The 20897-nt window shown below is 35.9% G+C and overlaps 1 protein-coding gene across 5 annotated transcripts in view; it reads left to right on the forward strand.

Moving 5' to 3' along the window:
• Positions 1 to 14092, forward strand: part of LOC310719519 (zinc finger E-box-binding homeobox 2) — a 26050-nt gene extending 11958 nt beyond the window's left edge. Inside the window, exons 1-8 of one of the 5 annotated variants that reach the window (XM_083529335.1) lie at positions 934 to 1143; positions 4820 to 5053; positions 6738 to 6935; positions 8206 to 8411; positions 8520 to 8628; positions 9319 to 10682; positions 11244 to 11427; positions 12461 to 14092. In XM_083529335.1, coding sequence (XP_083385461.1) covers positions 4903 to 5053; positions 6738 to 6935; positions 8206 to 8411; positions 8520 to 8628; positions 9319 to 10682; positions 11244 to 11427; positions 12461 to 13029 — 2781 coding nt within the window. In that variant the 5' untranslated portion in view covers positions 934 to 1143; positions 4820 to 4902 and the 3' untranslated portion in view covers positions 13030 to 14092. Of the gene's footprint in view, positions 1 to 933; positions 1144 to 4819; positions 5054 to 5442; positions 5626 to 6737; positions 6936 to 8205; positions 8424 to 8519; positions 8629 to 9318; positions 10683 to 11243; positions 11428 to 12460 lie in introns of those variants that run through there. The other 4 variants (XM_083529334.1, XM_083529333.1, XM_083529332.1 and 1 more) reach the window with 4 other exon arrangements.
• The last annotated feature ends 6805 nt before the right edge of the window (positions 14093 to 20897 follow it).

A 20897-nucleotide genomic window follows, 5' to 3' on the forward strand; every position in this document is an offset into this window, starting at 1 on the left:
GGACTGATTATGAGTATGTATAAATATGAATGCAAACAAGTCTAGAGATCATTGGTTTCAACTTTTTTCCCCTTTTTCTTTTTTTAAATTCGTAAGATTTTGTGAGATAGATTTGATATTGAATTGAATGTCGTTTTCCCTTCGCACATACAAGCATGGTTTAGATCCTCACAGTGTCCACACAGACGCATCCAAACACTCGCTCATAAGCTTTGAACAAAGATTTATCGCCGCATGTAAACGCGATATCCACATTTACTGCTACAAATCTGTTTGAAGAGCTTTCACTGTCACAATAATAAAAGCCAGACCATCACCATGCACAAAGAGAAGAAATTACAACTACACTGCTGTTGAAGCAGTAGCTGTTACATTCAATAAGTGTGAAGGAACATACAACACTAACACTGTTTGCTATAAATGAAGATTCCAGTCAGATGTAATTTTAAAAGTGCTGAATGTACTGCACACACACAAACACACTCACACACCTCAACTTAACCCCTTTAAAAAAGTACATAATGTCACATGCGCTATTTAGAGCCACCCGCTACAGAGCATGACACACTTTGAAAGTGTGCTTGTAGTCAGTGTGGCAAATTGATTTAAGCTGAGGAAGCAAAATTGTTCTCTTCTTAAAAAACGACACTACCAACAGTGTGACATGCATGCTAACAGTCCATCTTGTATTTTTGTCACAATTTTGTTCTTTAATCTAATCTGATCTACATGTGGTGGGTTTGTGTACCGGTCGTCTGAGAATGACTAAAGCTTGAGTAAGATTTTGATGCATTTATATATGTGTCTATATGTGTGCGTGTGTGCGTGTGTGTGTGTGTGTGTGTGTGTGTGCGTGTGCGTGCGTGTGCGTGCGTGTGCGTGTGTGTGTGTGTGTGTGTGTGTGCGCATCTGAGAGATAGTATGTAGGAGAATTGTAGGGTGTGTTGTAGCTGTGATGTGGTGTGTGTGACTCATTGTCAGAGTTTGAAAATAGCGGCATCTGATAATTTCTCAGGCATTTTTTTGTATACATTTTAAAGAATGTAGATCTTAAATAGGGTTCCTTTTTTTGCTCTTAACAAAAGGGTAGGAATAAAATCACATCACAGAGGACCATCACGAACTTTATCTCACCTACAGAAGGTAAAAACTGACATTTTGATCTGCATTTGTTCTTTCTGTTCAGACAGGGCTAAGTGATGTTTAGTAGTGAATGACAGTCTGGATTACAAGTGATAATGATTCTGAAGCTTCATCTTTACAATCAAACATTGTGCTAAGTGCTCATGGAAAGCTTCATTATAGCTTGTGAAATTGAATTTCACCATCTTGAAATGGATTAATTTGACATACTGACATGGTGAGTTTTTATGTGGCTTCTACTGTACTGATAAATCTTTCACACTGTACATACCGCAAGGTGCAAGAGAAGAATTTGGGTTTCTGTATCTTTTTTTTTTGTACTTTATAAACATCACTCACTTTTGACAGAATTTCATTGTAGTTTCCAGTCTCGCATAGTGGTCACAAGCTTTGTGTGCAAAAACGAAAGCTGAGAAACACCTACATACATTCTATCACCATGGTATTGGCTATTCACGACTATATGGAGTTACGATACAATTTCAGATTTTTTTGTTACTGTGTACTGTAACCTCTGTAGTGATGACATATAAAACTACACATATAATCGCAATGAAACTAAGATAATGCCTAAAATTGCAACAATTTTTTTATTCAGTCTGTGGTTGCAATGTGACTGGAAGCTGGATTAAATACACATTTATTTTCCACTTTATTTACTGATGTCAAACATTTGGTCTTATTATATATTTTAATACATTTATTATAATTTTTTTTAATAAAATGTAATTAAATCAACTTTTTTTCCTGACTTGCCATTAATGGCGCAGATCGTAAAATATGTCCTGGTGAGCATTTCTTATTTTTTTACAGTCCTCCTTGGTATATTATGTTACACATTATCTTTGGTCTCGCAATTATTTAATATTAATATTTTATGTATATATTTAAATTCACTTTGCATCACAAACAACAGTTCATTTATAAAATCCTTATAAATAACACAATGGCTTATAAAATAAGCCATTGTGACAATCTATTTTATTGTTATTTTTTACTTCTATTTCTGTCTAAAAATGTTTTTCTAGTACACATTATTTTAAACCATAGTTTTACATGAAAAATCTGAACAATTCATTATAATCAGTAATGCAATACATCATACAGTTAGAAATCACAGTTAAAATACATGTGGGTTCAAAATATTTATTGTGTGTATTTGCTTTTTATATATGATGGAAGTCGAGAAGTAAAACTACAGAATCAGACTGAAAAATAAATAGTGAACCACAATAAAGTCTTTTGAAATCACATTCAAGTAAATTCAAGTAAATTCAGGTAAAGAGCTGTTAGTGAGAATACACTTTTTGTGTTTTTCATACACAAACATTTGAATTATTGGCCGCTGCTATGCCTGAGAGAAAGTGTGCAGTATTAGTTATAAAAAACGCAATACTGTTAAAACCGTATGTGTTGTCAAATGCATCAAAGTAAATATGAGGCAAAGTTTATATTTTGGTTTTGCTTCATCTTTGCGGTGTCCACAAAATGACATCATCAGAAATCATGACCTCTGCTTGACCTGTGCCACTGAGAGCAATCTAGGAACAGTATGTGATTTATAAAAAAAAGTGACCGTACCCGTGGATACATAAGCATGCTCCAGTATGAAGACTTGTCTAAGACTTACACTAGCTAGACTGAGTTGGATTATGGCTTCACTATTCTGCACAGTCATAACATGAAAGGTCACATTGTGCACGGTGTGTGTACATGCATGCAAACCTAAGGTCTTGTCCAAAACCCAGGTTCGTTGGGAGGAGGGGTCACTATAGTATTGCTGCTTTGTACAGTCATAACAGTAAAGATCAAATTGTGCACTGTGCGTGGGTGTGTGTGTTTTACCTGGTCACAGTGTGTATTACTCATGGATGAGCAACACTAGAACTTTACATGCCATCTCACACTCTGTCTCACACACACACACACACACACACACACACACACACACACACACACACACACACACAAACAGACAGAGTCAGCACTGCATTGTTATTTCCATCATAGTCGAACTGAAACTGTAGCTTCCTGCCACATGATGCCAACAGGTTCTATCTTCAACTTATTAGACAGAAGGGAGTGAGTCCAGCTATATATATATATATATATATATATATATATATATATATATATATATATATATATATATATATATATATGTGTGTGTGTGTGTGTGTGTGTGTGTGTGTGTGTGTGTGTGTGTGTGTGTGTGTTTATATATATATATATATATATATATATATATATATATATATATATATATATATATATATATATATATATATATATACATTTTTATAAATAAATACACACAAATCCCAATGATACTACTGTTAAATATATTTTTGGTTTTACATTTTTTTATATGTTAAATAAATCTACAGTTTTAAAATAGAATAAATATAAAAAATGTAAATAAAAAAAGCCACAAATACACACATTTTCACAGTTTATTAAAATTGTATTACATTCTTTGACACAAACATTTTTGTCTACGTACATTTTCCTGTTACTTTCACTGAACTTCAAGAGGTGATACATTATTGGGTTTAAATAAACTGCACTGCACTGCAATTTGTAATACTAACTGTGATTCGGGGAACTAAAACAGGCAGGGACTCTGAAAAATGTAAAGTGCATACAGCTTTGTTCATATGTTTTTAATTTGGGTAAAAACTGACATATGGTTGCTTTTTTTGTTTGTTTACACATATTTATTTATTCAAGCTCACAGTTTTTATTATTATTTGAAATGCAGAGCATACAAAGTCATTTCTAAACTTATTAAAGTGCAGAAAGATAAGGTTGTTTTTTGTAAACTTCCTGGATCATCAGATTCATTTTCAGAAAGCCAGGAACAGCTGATACAGTGTTCAATTTCTGCCGCAGATACTTTATGGCAATTAGACGCTGCAGATTTCACTGAAGCAAGCTTGACTAAATATCTATTCAAATATCTTAACACCAATTATACTCACTAATCAGTAAAAATCTATCGATTTTATCTATTTGAATTTTCATCAGTTCTATAAAATACCCTTTAAATCATTTTTGGTTGTTTTTTTAGTCCTTCATAGCATTTAAAACAAATACAACAAGGCATGATTGTTTTGTATGATATATAAAAGCACCATAAACATCTACATCTTTCATTGAATTTCCTGTTCCTCAGTTCTGATTTATTCAGCATTTAATAATAAATTGAAAATGTTAATGAAAAATATTTATTTATTTATCACCGTTGATATAAACATAAAAAAAACAATGAAATTGAAATAGCAAAAGCATTTGTTAGAATTATTTGTAACGTTTTAATTACTTTAGTTAAATTAATGTTAAATTGTGTATTGTACATAAAAAAAAAATTTTACTTTTATTTAACTTTACCGCACAATCAGCCAGACATTAAACTATTCATAATGTCTCACATTCTTAGTGGCTATAAATTAAGATAAATTATCAATGATTGGTTAAAAATCTAAACAATAAATTAAAATATCCACTAACACTTTTTTCTAAAATATAACATTTTGACTATAGTTGTATCATCATTGTCAAAAAAGATAAATACAATATTTCCTTGATATAAATTCTCTCTCTCTCTCTCTCTCTCTCTCTCTCTCTCTCTCTCTCTCTCTCTCTCTCTCTCTCTCTCTACCATCTATCTTTGCAGAGTGCTCTCTGGGATCTGAGGGAGAGGATGAGGGGTGTGCATGGGGGACGGATGTGCAGGATGAAAGAAATGAACAAGATAAGATGAGTCTGACACCCAGCGAGGGCACCGAGGCTGGAAGTCCTGCTCGCTCCACTCGTGCTCCCAGTCTGAGCCCCTCGCTGGAGCACTGGGACGAGACTGAGAACACAACCCTGCCAAGTACCACCGGAGAGACAGAGAGCAATGCATACAGTAAGTATCTCTGATTACATGCCCAGATGTGTTCAGAGATCAAAACTCCTTAAGACTTTTAATTATGCAGGCAGGTAGTGACCAGGTTAAGAAAATTAGATCAAAAAGTACATCAAATATCAAACGATAAACAGGCCTCTGCCTTATATGTGAATCTAAAATCAGACTTTAGTTTCTAACATCTGTCAGCAATAAAGTTATCTTACCTGACAGTGTGAATCCAACTGCAATGAATACTGAATGATTTAACATTTATTTACATGACAGGAATTATTTTTCTTCTGGCTATATGCTTACAGCTGCGTACTATGTTTAGTTATGATGTCTTAAGCCTGATTACAATCATTGCAGTAGGTTGTGACTCCAAACCAGTTGCCTGACTTCAGCAATTTCCAACACCTACGAGATATTAGAGATGATAAATAACCAAGCTGTGGACGGAAATTGAAACTTCTTGCTTGCATTAAGATAACACAGCAGTATCAAGGGTTATTTTCAAAAAGTCATCACATCAGGCATGACAAAGGGCTTTTCATGTCAAACTAGATGACGTTCCTATTCCAAAGTCAAAAGTAAGTAACTGCAGCTTTCCTTTTATATTCATTGCGATTAAAGATTTATGCAGCTCATGTAGAAATAGTCATTGCACACTCGCTTTCTCTCTCTTGCGCATAAAAAGCGAGTCCGTGCAGCAGTTAGGTGCTCTGCCTCTTTTCTGGCCGCAGTAAAGAAACATGGAAACATGATGCCAACATCTGCAAACATTTGAAAAATCCTCCTCAAAGTCACTGCGCAGTGCTGGCATTTGTCCTCGCTTTCTTTTTTATATTGTTATTTGATAGGTTTTTTTTGGCTCTCTGGCTCTTATTGGTCTCGTGGGAGAATCTCAGAAACATTTTCCTCATTTCAGCTCTCATCATTCCCATTACAGAGGCCTTTAAATTTCCACGACAAGCGTTTTTTTTTATTTTCATTCTTTTATACAAAGAATAGGAACATCCCATCCAAACATACACCCCGATTCTTTTATTTTCTATGGTTTTGAAATCATTTTTACGTACGATTATGCATGTTATATGGAATTACGTGCAAATTAAAGGTGCATTTTACTGTGCGATCCTCTATAAATTTGACTTGTGAACATGAGACTTCATGAGAATAAATAAATGATTTTTATTTCTGTAAACAATAAGAGCATGCCCTTCCTGCAAAAAATAAGCAACATGAAAACTAAAGTGGAGAATGAAACTCAAGTTGGTTGGAAAATGATGAATGTTGGAGAAAAACATAAAATGCAGATGTACATGTGAAATATTTAAGTGTGATTTACTAGATGTTCATCATATTCTGTATCCATAATTGTATGTATATATATATATATATATATATATATATGTGTATATACTGTATCTATAAATAATGTGTGTGCGTGTGTGTGTATATATATATATATATATATATATATATATATATATATATATATATATATATATATATATATAAAATGTGTGTGTATTTGGGGGTTATTAACACAGTTATTATTATAGCCACAGTAATACACAATGCATGTTAAGAATTACCAGAACCTTTTTTTCTGAAGTCATTGCAACATTAGACAGCGAGACTAACACCCGATGATGATTTAACATCAGCCACCAACACCGCTCTGCCTCTGTTCCTTCAGCACAAAAAGATGCCAATGTAATGGAGGACTGGACTCGCTATGACTTACTCATGCAGCTGAGAAAATTGTCCCACCTTCCTGACACGCGACACAACCAGCAACACAACGGCGCTATCACTTCCTACCACACAGTGGGCAAGCAGAACGATACGCCGTCTACCTTGTCACCAAGCATTCAAGAGTCACCTGAGGGAAAAGGTATATGATTGTAAGGCTGATGGAGGTTAGGATTCGGAAATATTTTTGTGCTAGAACCAAAATATGACAACACCAATATAGACAACTTTATTGAATTCTCAAAAAAAAAATTTGCTCAAAGGTTTCAGGAGAATCAGGGCTAAAAATTTAAATGCATCACAGGGCAAACATACTCATGTCAATTTGAATAATATTTTCTGCATATTTTCTCACTGCAATGTTTTACTGAAGTTACTTTTAACATTTAAGACAAATAAATGCACATTTATTTCAACTCAAAATATTTGTGTAAAAGGGAATTTTCTTCCTCCATTAATCTTTCAAATAAATGTAAAATGTAATATTTTCATGCACATATTGCTGCATTTAAAAATAAATGCACACTAGAATTTTTGTAAACATCAACATCATACTTCTCTCAACCTACTATACAATAATTATGCTTGGGTTAAGCTGAAGAAACATATTCCACAATAGACATCGTTATGTTGGTATATCTGACCGCAGCGTGTTAGTTCTCTACTTCAAGACCAAACATATGAGATTACTGGAGATAATGCTGCAGGGGAAAATGGAAATATGGTAGTTAATAGTCTTTATTTACATTAATTCCTGTTCAGGGCAATAGATAGACACAGGAACATTCTTTTATAATTTAGTTATGGGAATTGTGGGTAAAATTCAGATTCTGGTGGGAAGTATATTGCTAGTGTATAGCAAATACAAATTGTGATTTTGTTGTTGTTTAGTCTGACCTTGCAGATGCTTAGCTTGGCCAAATGTAAGCAAATACATTTTGTGTGAAAAAGGTCAGGTCAAATCAGGACACAACAGCTTGCAAGAATCAAAGGTCATGATGTGGAAAATGAGAAACTGATTAGGAAGAAAGAACTTAATTGTCAGTAAAAGTCAAGGAACATGAGAAAAAAACAAACTGAAAATTTGCATGTGGACTGAAATGAATTATAAACAAGAAAAAAGGAACAGAAAGTTATTTATTTATAAATCATTTCATTTTACAATTTTAATATTAATATTTTATACGTTTATGAAATATACAGTTACATCTGATGTGATAAAGAATTTTAAGAAAAGTGGCTTTAGGTTTTATGTTAATTTATGCTTTTGTAATTTATATATTTTGTCTAATAAATAAATGAAGGCCTTTTAATTATATTTATATGCCCTAATCTATATGTTTATAGAAACACAAACAATTAGCAATAATTCATATAACTAAAAATAGAAGGGTTCTCTTCCTGATTAACAGATACAGACCCTGGGAGCCCTGATCTTACAAGAAAAGAAATGCAGGTGTGTCCATTTTGCCAGCAGTCATACCAACGGGGCAGCTATCTCAAAGAACACATGAAGGTGTGCCAGGAGAGGGAGGGGGGGCACAGTTTGTGTCCACTCTGTGGTTACAGCACTCCGTACAGGGCACAGATGGAGCGGCACATGGCACTACACACCCAGGTTAAAGAGAAGGTGCAAGCTCATGCTGTGATACATGGCTTTAACATTACACTACAACATAAAAACCTAATATATTGTAAAGGCTAATCACAGTGTTCTGCTTTGCAGAATTCTGTGTCTGAACCCAACATGGAAAACCGGAAATTTAAGTGTACAGAGTGTGGAAAAGCCTTTAAATACAAACATCATCTTAAGGAGCATCTACGTATTCATAGTGGTAAGAAAAAAGTTTTTTATTAATTCACATAACCACCAAATAAATAAATAAATAAATTTACATTATCTAGTAAAATGCAACATTTTTGTTAACAAAAGCCCAGATGATTTATTAATTAAATTGATAACTGTGGAGTGCTCATGCATTTTGTTCGAATTCCAGAAAGCAGAAGAAGTGATGGTGTTTTGTCATTTTGTTATTAAATTATTTAAGTGCAACCATCAGCTATTGGGCCATATTAATAACATTAATACGCTTAGGAAATAAAATACCTTCATGACCTTTACAATAAATATAATTGAAACAATATATTATGTAATATGTAATAGGAAAAAAAACTTTATAGCTTGCTTTATAAAAGTAGGTTTAGCTTTATTTTATTTCTTTTGTAATATAACGTTCCATACCTCACTTGCTGACACTGTGTCACTGTTGCTTAGTGTTCAGAGTGTCGCACCATAACCTATAAAATGTGACTCATATATTACGTGTTTGGTTAACGTCTGGAGTGGTTGAATAGGAAATAATCATAATGATAACGTATTTGACTTGTTATGAACGTCATTATAGCACAATGCAAAGCAATGGTATCTGGTGCATTTATAAACCACCCATGAACAACCATATGGAATTGCTGTATTGTTCCTATCTGTTCTGCCATCTGTAGTAAATGTTGTTTTGTCATTTTAGGTGAGAAGCCCTACGAGTGCTCCAACTGTAAGAAACGTTTCAGTCACTCAGGCTCCTACAGCTCGCACCTGAGCAGCAAAAAGTGTCTCAGCGGGGGTGGATTAGGGAACGGCGCATACTTCAATGGCCACTCTCACCCTGCCTACCTCTTCCCCTCCCCAACGTCCCCCCTTTCAGTTGGTATCAGGAACGGTAACAGAGGAAAGAGCTCTCCATATGCTTCACTGAATCCTTGCTTCACAGAACAATTAGCCAATCAGGGACCAGAATCTATCAGTTCTCCTCTCAGAGCTTCAGACCTAAGTAGACCATGGGATTCTGTTGCGGCCATGAGGATGGGGATGTTTAAAGGGACTACATTTTTGCCCTTTCTTCATTCTGATGGCAAATTTGAACAGCTCCTGCAGGAAATGCTCAGAAAAGAAGTGGTAAAAGATGAACAGCAAGGAATCAAGCAAGACAAAGAAGACGAAGGCAAGACTGAAAGTAGAGAGGATAAAAAAAATGATGGGCTTATCGGTGCGGTCTCTTGTCAGCGGTGTTTCCAGCTGTTTCCAAATGAAGTAGTTCTAAAGCAGCACGAAAGATATTTATGCAAAGGAAAGGATGAGCAGGACACTGCACAGATACACCTCATAAAAGATGGTTCCCCACTTAACTTCTCAAGTGTCTCCCAGAATCTTTATGACACACAGAAAACTCCTACCACCCCTAATGGAATGACCAGAGAGCTCTCTTCTCCACAACGGGCATCCTGGCATTCGCTTCCACAGCAGCTCCTTGTGCCAGTGCAGTCACCTTTGCACTTCCGCTCAGAACCTGCACATGCGTACTGGCCAGGCAGAAAGACAGACAGCCCTGGAAACTCAAGCGTCATGAGCCCAATTTCGCCGTCACTACAAGAGCGCCGACGTCCAGGCTTCAGCTCTCAAACAGTCATATCACCATGCCAGCTTCTTCAACACAGACCATCGCCCAGATCAGAGGGTTCTCAGAGTGAGCCCCTAGACCTCTCTATTCCCAAAGCACGTAAAGGCTCTGAGCCTGGATCGGACTGCAGCGGCAGCTCACCACAAACGGACCACAGGGATGTGGAACATTTAGCAAGAAGGTTGAGCCCACTGTCCCATCACGAATTAGGCACAGCCTATAGACCTTTATATGGAAGTGCAGTTTTCAGCAACTACTCCTTTTTTAATCCAATTATGTCACGTGGTCTTGCAGCAATGGGGCGTAATGGCCAGACATCACTTCCTTTAACACCTCCAGCACCCAGCCCTGGGTTTCTCTCCCCCATAGCATATATGATGGAGGCAGAGTCTGAGAATATGCTGAAAAGAATGCATCAGGAGATAAATGTCATGGTGAGGACATGCTCAACCACAAGCATCATGTAGCCACAAATAATATTTCCTTTCTGGAGAAAACAGTTTTAGCTAGCCTATAATGTAATGATATTTGCAAAATCTTATTAAAGCCCGTATTAAAACCTATACCGAAACCCACCCACAGCCCCTTCCTCATCTTTTAACAATATAAGCAATTCGCAACTTTCATTTCAACTCAGGGTCTCTTATTCAAATGTATATCATAAACTTAAGAACTATCTTTAGTGCTACCTAAAGGATCATAACAGGCATTTATTTGCTGGCTCTTAGGTTCTTGTAGGTTGCACTTGATACATTTTTTTCCCCCATTTGTGCTGTAAACAAGCATATTACTCAGAGGGGAATTCCAGCCCCAACTGCATAAAGGGCAGAGAAAATGCAAGCTTGTTTACACACAGTTACACATTTTCAAATTTCATACTCATAAAATGACTTCACAAAATAAATTTAAGTATTTCTGTTATTATCGATCCGGGGGCTGCATTATTCACTACTTTCCCAAATCCACAGTTAACATCATGAATGTTTGTCTTTAAGGGGGATGCCAGAACTCGAGGAAGTCTGGACTATCTCGCTCTGATGGAGGAGGGGCTAGATGGAGACCACGGTCCTGGGAGAAAAAGACTCAGGAAGACAGAAGAAGGATTATACGCTTGCGACATCTGTGACAAAAGCTTCCAGAAGAGCAGCTCTTTGCTGCGCCATAAATATGAACACACAGGTACTGACGCCACAACTCGGTATAATGCTGTTGCGCTTTACATCAGCAAAACATGACTTTGGTTTGTGGTTGCATGTTTGCTTCTAGGAAAATAGTTTGAATGTAACATTACTTTGTTGGTTTTATTAATTAAACAGCAAAGCCGAATTCACTTATACCACTCACAGTTGTGTTATATTTGTGTAAACCTCGGCAGAATTGCCGTGCCGGAGTGACAGGATGTACACAATGCAATACAATCTTGAATTTGCTCATGTTATTTTTTTTTCATAATTGTACCTAATATAATCTTTAGACCTATAACAATTTATTAAAAAAAATTATTAGTTGACAAACTATATAAAAGATATTGGTGTGCATTATTATGTAAGGAAAAAAGAACACAGTCTGCTTTAATCAGGGAGTATCTATTAAGGTGGGGTCGCCTCAAAATGATTATTTAATTGAATTCATTTAAATTAATTAATTTATAGTTATATTACAGCAAACTGCCAACAGCAACATTTAAAACAATCTTCAAATTTTTTTTTTAATAAAACCGTCATTTTTGTCTATTTAAATTGACACTGATTTTGGGAAATGTTTTTCTCAGGTTATTACAGGTTATAACCAGTTTCCTCTCTTTCTCATAGTCCAAGACAAAAACAAATGTAACTTGTTATATTACATTTAAACTGCAAAGTCCTAATGTTTCACATATTTTGTGCATCGGAAAAAACATCTAGAGACTTTTCCCCCAAAAAAAAAAGAGAAAAAAGAGATTTTCCTCACAAGAAATGTCATTAAATCAAAAATGTTTTGATTTGAGTCAGTCAAACGTCCTATGATGATAAAAAGAATATTGTATAGTATCTTTGATATAAATTATAATTTCTTAAATAAAATAATCCAATAATATAAGAAAAATTATAAAACTTATAACATAAACCTGTGAGCACCACAACACATTCTGACCAATTAGATTTGAGAATATAAACATGTAAAAATACAGGAGCCATGAAGCTCATTGTCTTATTTTCTGTGTTTTGTTTAGGAAAGCGGCCACACGAGTGCCAGATCTGTAAGAAAGCATTTAAACACAAGCACCACCTGATTGAGCACAGCCGGCTTCACTCTGGAGAAAAGCCCTATCAATGTGATAAATGTGGCAAGCGTTTCTCACACTCAGGCTCCTACTCCCAGCACATGAACCACCGCTATGCTTTCTGTGGTCGGGACAATGACCCAGATGCCCAGGGAGAGGAGCAGGTTTTGGGCCACCCGGCTCTCTACACAAGCCCACACACCCAACTTCATCCTGAGACAAGAGACAATTCTCTCCCTCTGGAGGAAACAGCCACATTCCTCAGTGATTCCAGCATGGATGGGGCTCCACTAGGATACAGAGCAGAAGAGGAGGAGGAGGAAGAGGAGGAAGAAGGCTTGCTCAGTGATCATGCACATGAGAGAAGGATGGAGATAGAGTGCAGAAGTAGACACCTGGAACAGTCAAGTGAAGATAGCAAGAAGAAAAATGAAAAAGACACCAAACTTTATTACAATAGTGAGATCAAAGTGGAACATGACGAGGACTTAAGAGACATGAATCAAGAGACAGTATGAATTTTCTGCACAGAGAAATTTTAAGCATTGAGTTAATTTGACAAAGATGTGCAAAAACAAAAGGACAGTATTGTACAGAAATTTATTTGAAGTGCTTAAGGTCCACCACGTGCCTTTGGAGCTATGCTGATTCAAGACGACTATGCAAAACATGCACACCATTTATATTCATACAGTGACACACATGCACAAGGGCTAGGTACCCAAATCGGGACTGTATATTTGGTGCTTATAAAATACGGTTTTTTTTTCTTTTTTTTTTGACCAAAGATATCATCAGAAAGCTTTACAGCTTACCCAAAAACTACCACAAATGAAATGAATGCCACTTTGCCTTTACATGCAGTTCCCTTGTATTTAAGGAAATTGTAGCATATCGTGTTTTCTCCATCATAATTATATTACAGAGTAAAGCTATGTATTTTGCTCAATTTTAGCTTTTAAAAAATTTCCAAAAGTTTTTGCACTCTCTAATAGCAGGTTGTCTGTGTAAAAACATGCATTTTGCGAATCATGCCACTGTGACTGAGTCTATGAAAGAGAAACGGTCGATAGCGAATGGTCTATGTAGGCTGTAAAACTCTGAAAAACCTGTTACATATGTGAACTAAACATATCGTTGTTGCATTCTGCATTGTTGCATGAGACCGCAGAGAGTGAGAAATATGGCATTACTGAGGTTTGCTAATATGTGCCATTTAACTATGCAGGGTTCAGAACGATGCACTGCACCTTTAGCATTCAACTGCCCAAGTAGAAAATGGTGCTTTTCTTTCCCTATTTTTGGTTCCTGCTTTATCCTAAGTCCGTGTTTATCTGTCAACATGTTGCCAAATGTATATCTTTATAAGCTATTTAAATAATCTGTCTAATTTGCATCCGTGTCGCTTTTATACAAAATTTTTTCATCTTTTTTTTTTTTTTTTTTACCATGTTATAGAATATTTTTTGTGTATACATTTATTACAGTTTAATAAAGTTGTACATTTCAATTCCCAGGCTTTTAATAGAGTGCAGTGGTCAGTGTAAACTAGTCTTTAAATATTAAATATTGTATGTAATTAACTCAGGCTTTTAGTCATATACTATAGACTACCTACATTAAAAAAAGCTCACTTGGCAGAATGAATCATCTTCATCCCCTGATGAGCAGTGAGGTCCCCTGTTTACATTCTGAGTCAGATATAGACTTTGGGCTGTCCCGAAACTGCATAAGTACATAAATTAATCTAAAAAAAAAAAGGAAATTGATTTGACATTGTAATCCTGTGTTCATAGCAGAGTAATTTCCATATATAAAACACAGTGCTGATCAACTAGAATATGTACATCTTTTGAAATGTAATAGATTGAAAGATTGAAACAAAGAACAAGAAGAAATAGACAGAGTTCTGTTATTAGAAACTAGAAAGTAGTGACCGTTCTCATGAGTAATGAATAAATGAAGATGCAGCAGGATAAACTATTAGTATTTGCAGATGATGGGGATTTGGTTTGGGGATTTGGTCGGCTCCTGTTTAAGATTTATCAGGCACGTCCTATCAGACATAAACCCCAGATATGATGAAAAGATTATGTCTACAATTTGGGTTGGGACCATCTGGGGATTCCTCAGGTGGAAAAGGATTCACCTGAATGTAATGTAATGAGTGACATGACATCGCTCATAGACAATCGCTTCAACCTCTTTGGTTTTGACTACAGCATAAAAAAAAAACAAAACAGATACTTTAATGTAGTTGTTTAAATAGTTTGTAAGTCTACGTATACAGTATCTGAGATAAATGGACAACCCTAGTTAAAGACAATCTACTGGAATTTTCTTGAATCTGAATAAGTGTTGGATAGGCTTTAGGTTGTAGGTAATTTTTCTAGGAATTAACTGGCAAGCTTTAGTAAAAAAAAATCAATAACCATGTACATTTTTGTAATTAGTAAAGCTTAGTAAATCTGTAACAATAACTGTACTAGCATGTAAGTGGTACTGCTACAGAATACACCTGCAACTAATTATACTGCAATTGTTACTGCAACTATTAAAATCCATCAGAAATTGCCACAAAACACCTTGTATGACCAGAACTAAATAACACATACTTATGCACTTTTGAACTGTTCCTTTAAATTTTGAAATGCAGAGATAATATCTAGAAAAGTAATGTAGTGAGTAGGGCAGCTACTGTTCTAAAACCTTAAATCTTATCTCATAGATGTCATAAAAACTTTTTTGTCTTTTTTTTTTACAACAAATTGTAATAGTAACAGTTTTAGGTTGTAGTTATTCCACACTGCTAACCTTGTACTCTGACCTATAAGCACTCCTTGCCTTCTAAGAATATATCATTAGAATAATACCCTAGACCTGTGAAACTCTATTAAAACCTTTCCGCGTTCACATAACATACTGCACTCAACTGAGGATGAGCCATACGGTATATAGCAGACATGTTCAGCCTCATCAGCCAAACAAACACAGATATGTTCAGGGTTGAGCAAAGATACGTCAAAATGTATTTTAAAATAAAATACCACATTGTATAAAAACAAACTACAAAATACAGCAGCCACACCATGTATCAAAATAAACTACTGTATTGTAAAATTCCTTCACCATTACATTCACTCAGTTGATTAAGTAAACAATGTTTGATAGCAACAACTTTTCTCTACCCAAATTATGCAATAAATTTGACATATGCAACCAGTTACCAGATCAAATATTTACATACATTTCCCTGTGATCTCCCAGACGAAGGTTAGTTTTACAGTAACCAACAGTTTAATGTTGAACAGCTTGCGGATGACTCATTACTGTATGCTAATTTAGTTACTTGGTAGTGAAGGACTACTTTACATCAGCAACACTGACTCACTGACAAACAAGTCATTCATAAGAAGACAACTGATGGCATCAGTGTTGATAGCAACTAGTTTTTAATTTATTACTTTGATTGTTAATTGTAAATATAATAAGATATTCTGTGTCAACTACTTCAATTCTACTTCTTCTTTCGACTGCTCCCATTAAGGGTCTCCACAGCGGATCATCCGTCTCCATAACCCCATGTCCTCTACATCTGTCTCTTTTTGACCAACCTGCATGTCTTCCTCGACCACATCCATAAACCTCCTCCTTGTTCTTCCTCTTTTCCTCCTTCCTGTTGGTTCCATCCACAGCATTCTCCTACTGATATACCCCATGTCCCTCCTCTGCACATGTCCAAACCATCTCAATCTCACCTCCCTCACCTTGTCTCCAAAACGTCCTACATGTGATTGTCCCTCTAATAAACTTATTTCTAATCTTGTCCATCCTCGTCACTCCAAACGAAAACCTCAACATCTTCAGCTCTGCTACCTCCAGCTCCACCTCCTGTCTTTTACTCAATGCCACTGTCTCTAAACCATACAACATCGCAGGTCTCACCACAGTCCTGTAAACTTCTTCACTCATGCAGATACTCTTATATCACAAATCACTCCTGCTATCACTCTTCTCCACCCACTCCACCCTGCCTGCAGTCTTTTCTTTACTTCCCTAACACACTCCCCATAACTTTGCACTGTTGACCCCAGGTACCTGAACTCCTCCACCTTCTCCACCTCTTCTCCCTGCAACCGCACCACTCCACTGCCCTCCCTCTCATTCACACACATGTACTCTGTCTTACTCCTACTGACTTTCATTCCCCTTCTCTCCAGCGGGTATCTCCACCCCTCCAGACTCTTCTCAACCTCCTCCATACTCTCACCACAAATTACAATATCATCCGCAAACATCATAGTCTACAGAGACTCCTGTCTGTTAACCTGTCCATCACCACTGCAAACTGAAAAGGGCTCCTTCAGCTACTTCAATAAGGGAACAATGTTCAGCAATCAAATATTTATTTATCAATCATTGGACACCTATTTGAAAGATGGCAGACTGCACTTTTCTTACCTTCACCACCTTCTTCAATATGGATTAATTTTCTGTTCTGATCTTAACAAATCTGGGCAAAAAACTGAGTAGGCACCAATCAGAGGCTGAATTTTTATGATGTCATCATGTTGACTTCTTACACAGTATTTTACAGTATTTTAAAACTACAAAAATAAAAAAATATTTTGATACAATATATGAATCCATTTTCATTAACCCTATCAAATACAAATGACAAAATCCTATTTTACATTTGAAATACGTATTTGAAATACATGTAACACAAATATTTACTATCCCTGAATATAGTCAATGTGACCAATGACATATTGGTCAAGGATGCCACTGAATAATTAGACAACAAAAACCTGAAAGACCAAGTTTTAGCAAACATAAAACTCATGACCAAGTATTTACATCACCCCCTGGTGGTGATGAAGTCTTCCGGTTATCCCACTGCTAGTTTTAATAATTCTACACATTCCATAGGTGTTGTATGGATTAGAGACAGTGGCATTGAGTAAAAGACAGGAGGTGGAGCTGGAGGTAGCAGAGCTGAAGTTGTTAAGGTTTTCGTTGAGAGTGACGAGGATAGACAGGATTAGAAATGAGTTTTTTAGAGGGTCAGCGCATGTAAGACCTTTTGGTGACAAGGTGAGGGAGGTGAGATTGAGATGGTTTGGACATGTTCAGAGGAGGGACATGAGTCATATTGGTAGAAGAATGCTGAGGATGGTGCCACCAGGTAGGAGGAAAAGAGGAAGGCCATGGAGGAGGTTCATGGATATGGTGAGGGAAGACATGCAGGTAGTTGGTGTGAAAGAGGCAGATGTAGAGGACAGGGTGGTATGGAGATGGATGATCTGCTGTAACGACCCCTAATGGGAGCAGCCGAAAGAAGAAGAAGAAGAGTAATCTTTGTATAGTCTTAGCCAGGGAATTGGCCATGCAAGAAGGTTCATGCTAAATGTCCGTAAACTTATGCAGATTAGAGCACAATACATTTAAAGTGTTTAGGACAGATTGTAAATGACTGTCTTTTCGACATTGAATGCAAGTCCTCAGGAACTTTGCAGTCTTTCTGATGGCTTTGGTTTTCATGGAATTGGGATCTGATGAGCAGCATGCAGAGGTTAAACTAGAATTCTGGATGTACTGCTCGAATACTGTAATGCTTTCCTGCCAAACACAAATATGCTTTTGTGTTGTGTCGCAATCCTTGGCAGGAGACAATTACAAGTGAAGAAAGAGAAGAGAAGAGAGGAAGCATAACTACCATTTCCCAGTGAGAGAAAAGAATATATTCTTTAATTCTGTATTTCCTCTATTTTTGCATATTTATCTTACTAAATAGTTTCAGATCCTCATACCAAATGTTGTACCAAGGCAAGATAAACAAGAAGAAACAGAACATTTTATAATAAATGTTTAGTCTATTAATAAAAATAGACTTAAAAGAATTTACTTGAAAAGGTTACTGACCCAAAACTTAAACAGTTGTTCACCTTTAGCATCACTAGCTGCAACCAAATGCATCCAATAGATGAAGATCAGTCTTTTACACTGCAAAACTGCTGTAATTCAAGAACACTGGAAGACGTTCAAGCATGAACTGCCCGTTTAAGCTCCTGCAATACCATTTCAATAGGGTTCAAGTCAGGACTTTGACTAGGACACTCCAAAAACTTAATTTTATTTCATTTTATGAAGAAAAAGAAGTCTTTATTTGCCATATATACATTACAATACAGTTAAATTCTCTTTTGCCTATGCCAGCTTGGACAACCACAAGAGAACACCAATGAAAAACAGAGGATTACCAGCCTTTTTCAAAGACCTAACAGTGGAAGCTAGGCAATGTTGGGGCTTAACTCCAAACCTTCTGGTAGTAAACACTGTCACCAGCCTCCTCTCAGTACCATTTAGAGGTGAAATTGCACTTAATACTCAATTTACACACTAATGACTAGACATTCACTTCCAGGACGTTATAGTACAGAGTAAATTCGTGGTTTCATCAATGATCTCATATTGCACAGACCCTGAAGCATAAAAGCATCCCTACACCATCAGACTTTGAAGACCACATTTAACTGCTGATATAAAATTCCAAATTTGGAATGCTGTGTTCACCTTGTAATGTAACCAATGTTTTCTTAAGAAAACCACTTTCAGTTTAGCACTCAATTGAGTATTATCCCAAAAAGCTTATCAAGGTGTTTTTCAGCACTGCCAGAAATTGAGCTTGGGTAAAACTAATCTAGTCTAGTCTAACACTTTCCAAGTTTGCTTTGTCTAAAGAAAAAAAAACCCCTCTCAACCGAGCTGTAGACTGATTTATCTTAAATTGTAATTTAGCATACCAGCGTAGATTTGTTTACCAATAGACTCAAAGCACTTTTGTACGTCGCTCTGTACAAGGACATCTGCTAAATGTCGCAAATGTAAATGTAAATCTACGCTAATTCTAAACTACTGGTTCTGGTTATTATAAGTAAAATTTTCCAGTGAGATAAAATAATATATTAATTCATGTGTCATTTCCTCTAGTTTTGCATATTTATCATTATAAATAGTTTCAGATCCCCACACCAAAGACAAGTTTACAATGAGGAAACAAAGCATTTTAAAATAAATGTTTCATCTATTAATGAAAAAAGATAAACATTGGTTTATTAAACAAATCAGGGCCAATACAATTTTTCCTTAACTAAATTAATCATTTAAGAACTGCATTATGTATTTACTCAATTTGACTTTTGATATTACATGTTTATCTAAAGATCTGGAATAATCGAGAGTGAAAGATTTGCAAAATAATGAAGACATCAAGAATGGGGTAAACTCATTCACTGCACTGTAAATAAACTAGCTTTTAAAAAAAATCGCTGACAGGGTTAGGAATTAGAATGAGTTCAATCATTTTTTTACTCTGATTTCAGTACTTTTTTATGGGGTGATGGGTCTTTATATGGAGGAAACACCATTTCTGGAGGAATATTAGTGGAATCTAGCAGGCACATTATCAAGTCTCACTGCATAATGAATGAGTATATAAACTGAATTGGGTAATTGGCACAGAAAGCATACCTTCTAGGTTACATACTGTGGATATAAACAAATCTTCAAATTTGAACTGCAGGGTTTTTCAAAAATATATTTTTCTAAGTAAAATTTTTTAATTGTGTGATGTTTTTATATAACTTTTTATTGTGAAATTGCAACCTATAAAAATCAAGTCAACCAATCACATTCACCTCATTTTCAAACTCATGTTTACCATTTTGTATACTCCTAAAATTAATTTAATGACTGATTAACCCAAAATAACAATAAACCTGCAATTTATCAAGAATTTTTCTTGTGTGAAAGTGTGAAAGAGCTTACAATGCAGGTGTGAGAAACATATGGCACAACAGCAACATTACTAAGAACAGGGGTTCTTTCTAAAGCTGATGAAAAGACCAGAAGTTGGTTAGTGTTGGCAGAGAGCAACTCTGAAAGGTTTGCAGCAGGTTCTGGTTAGTATTGGTTACTACATGCGACAAGAATCCCAAATTCTTATATTTCTGAACGACAGGGTAGGGTGACAAGACTAGAAGTTACAAAATAAACACATCCAATCCCCTAAAACCATGTGGAACAATGGATTATGGTTTAATCAGACCAATGTTGAGCTTTTGGCCATTATACCAAAATATATTTTTAGCACAAAACATCATTGTGAGTCATGGTGGTGGCAGTATCGTGCTTTGTGGCTGCTTTTCTTCATCTAGAGCTGGGGATTTAATCAGGGCAGAGGGAATTATGAATCATTGCATACACCCTTCAATATTGGAGCTAACCTTAAAGCTTCTGCTAAAACATTTAAGATGAACAGGAAATTTACTTTCAATATGACAACAACTTGAAACACTTCTACAGATCAAGGCTATGTCTTTAC

This window comes from Silurus aristotelis (assembly GCF_946808225.1).
Source record: "Silurus aristotelis genome assembly, chromosome: 2".
Lineage (NCBI taxonomy): Eukaryota > Metazoa > Chordata > Actinopteri > Siluriformes > Siluridae > Silurus > Silurus aristotelis.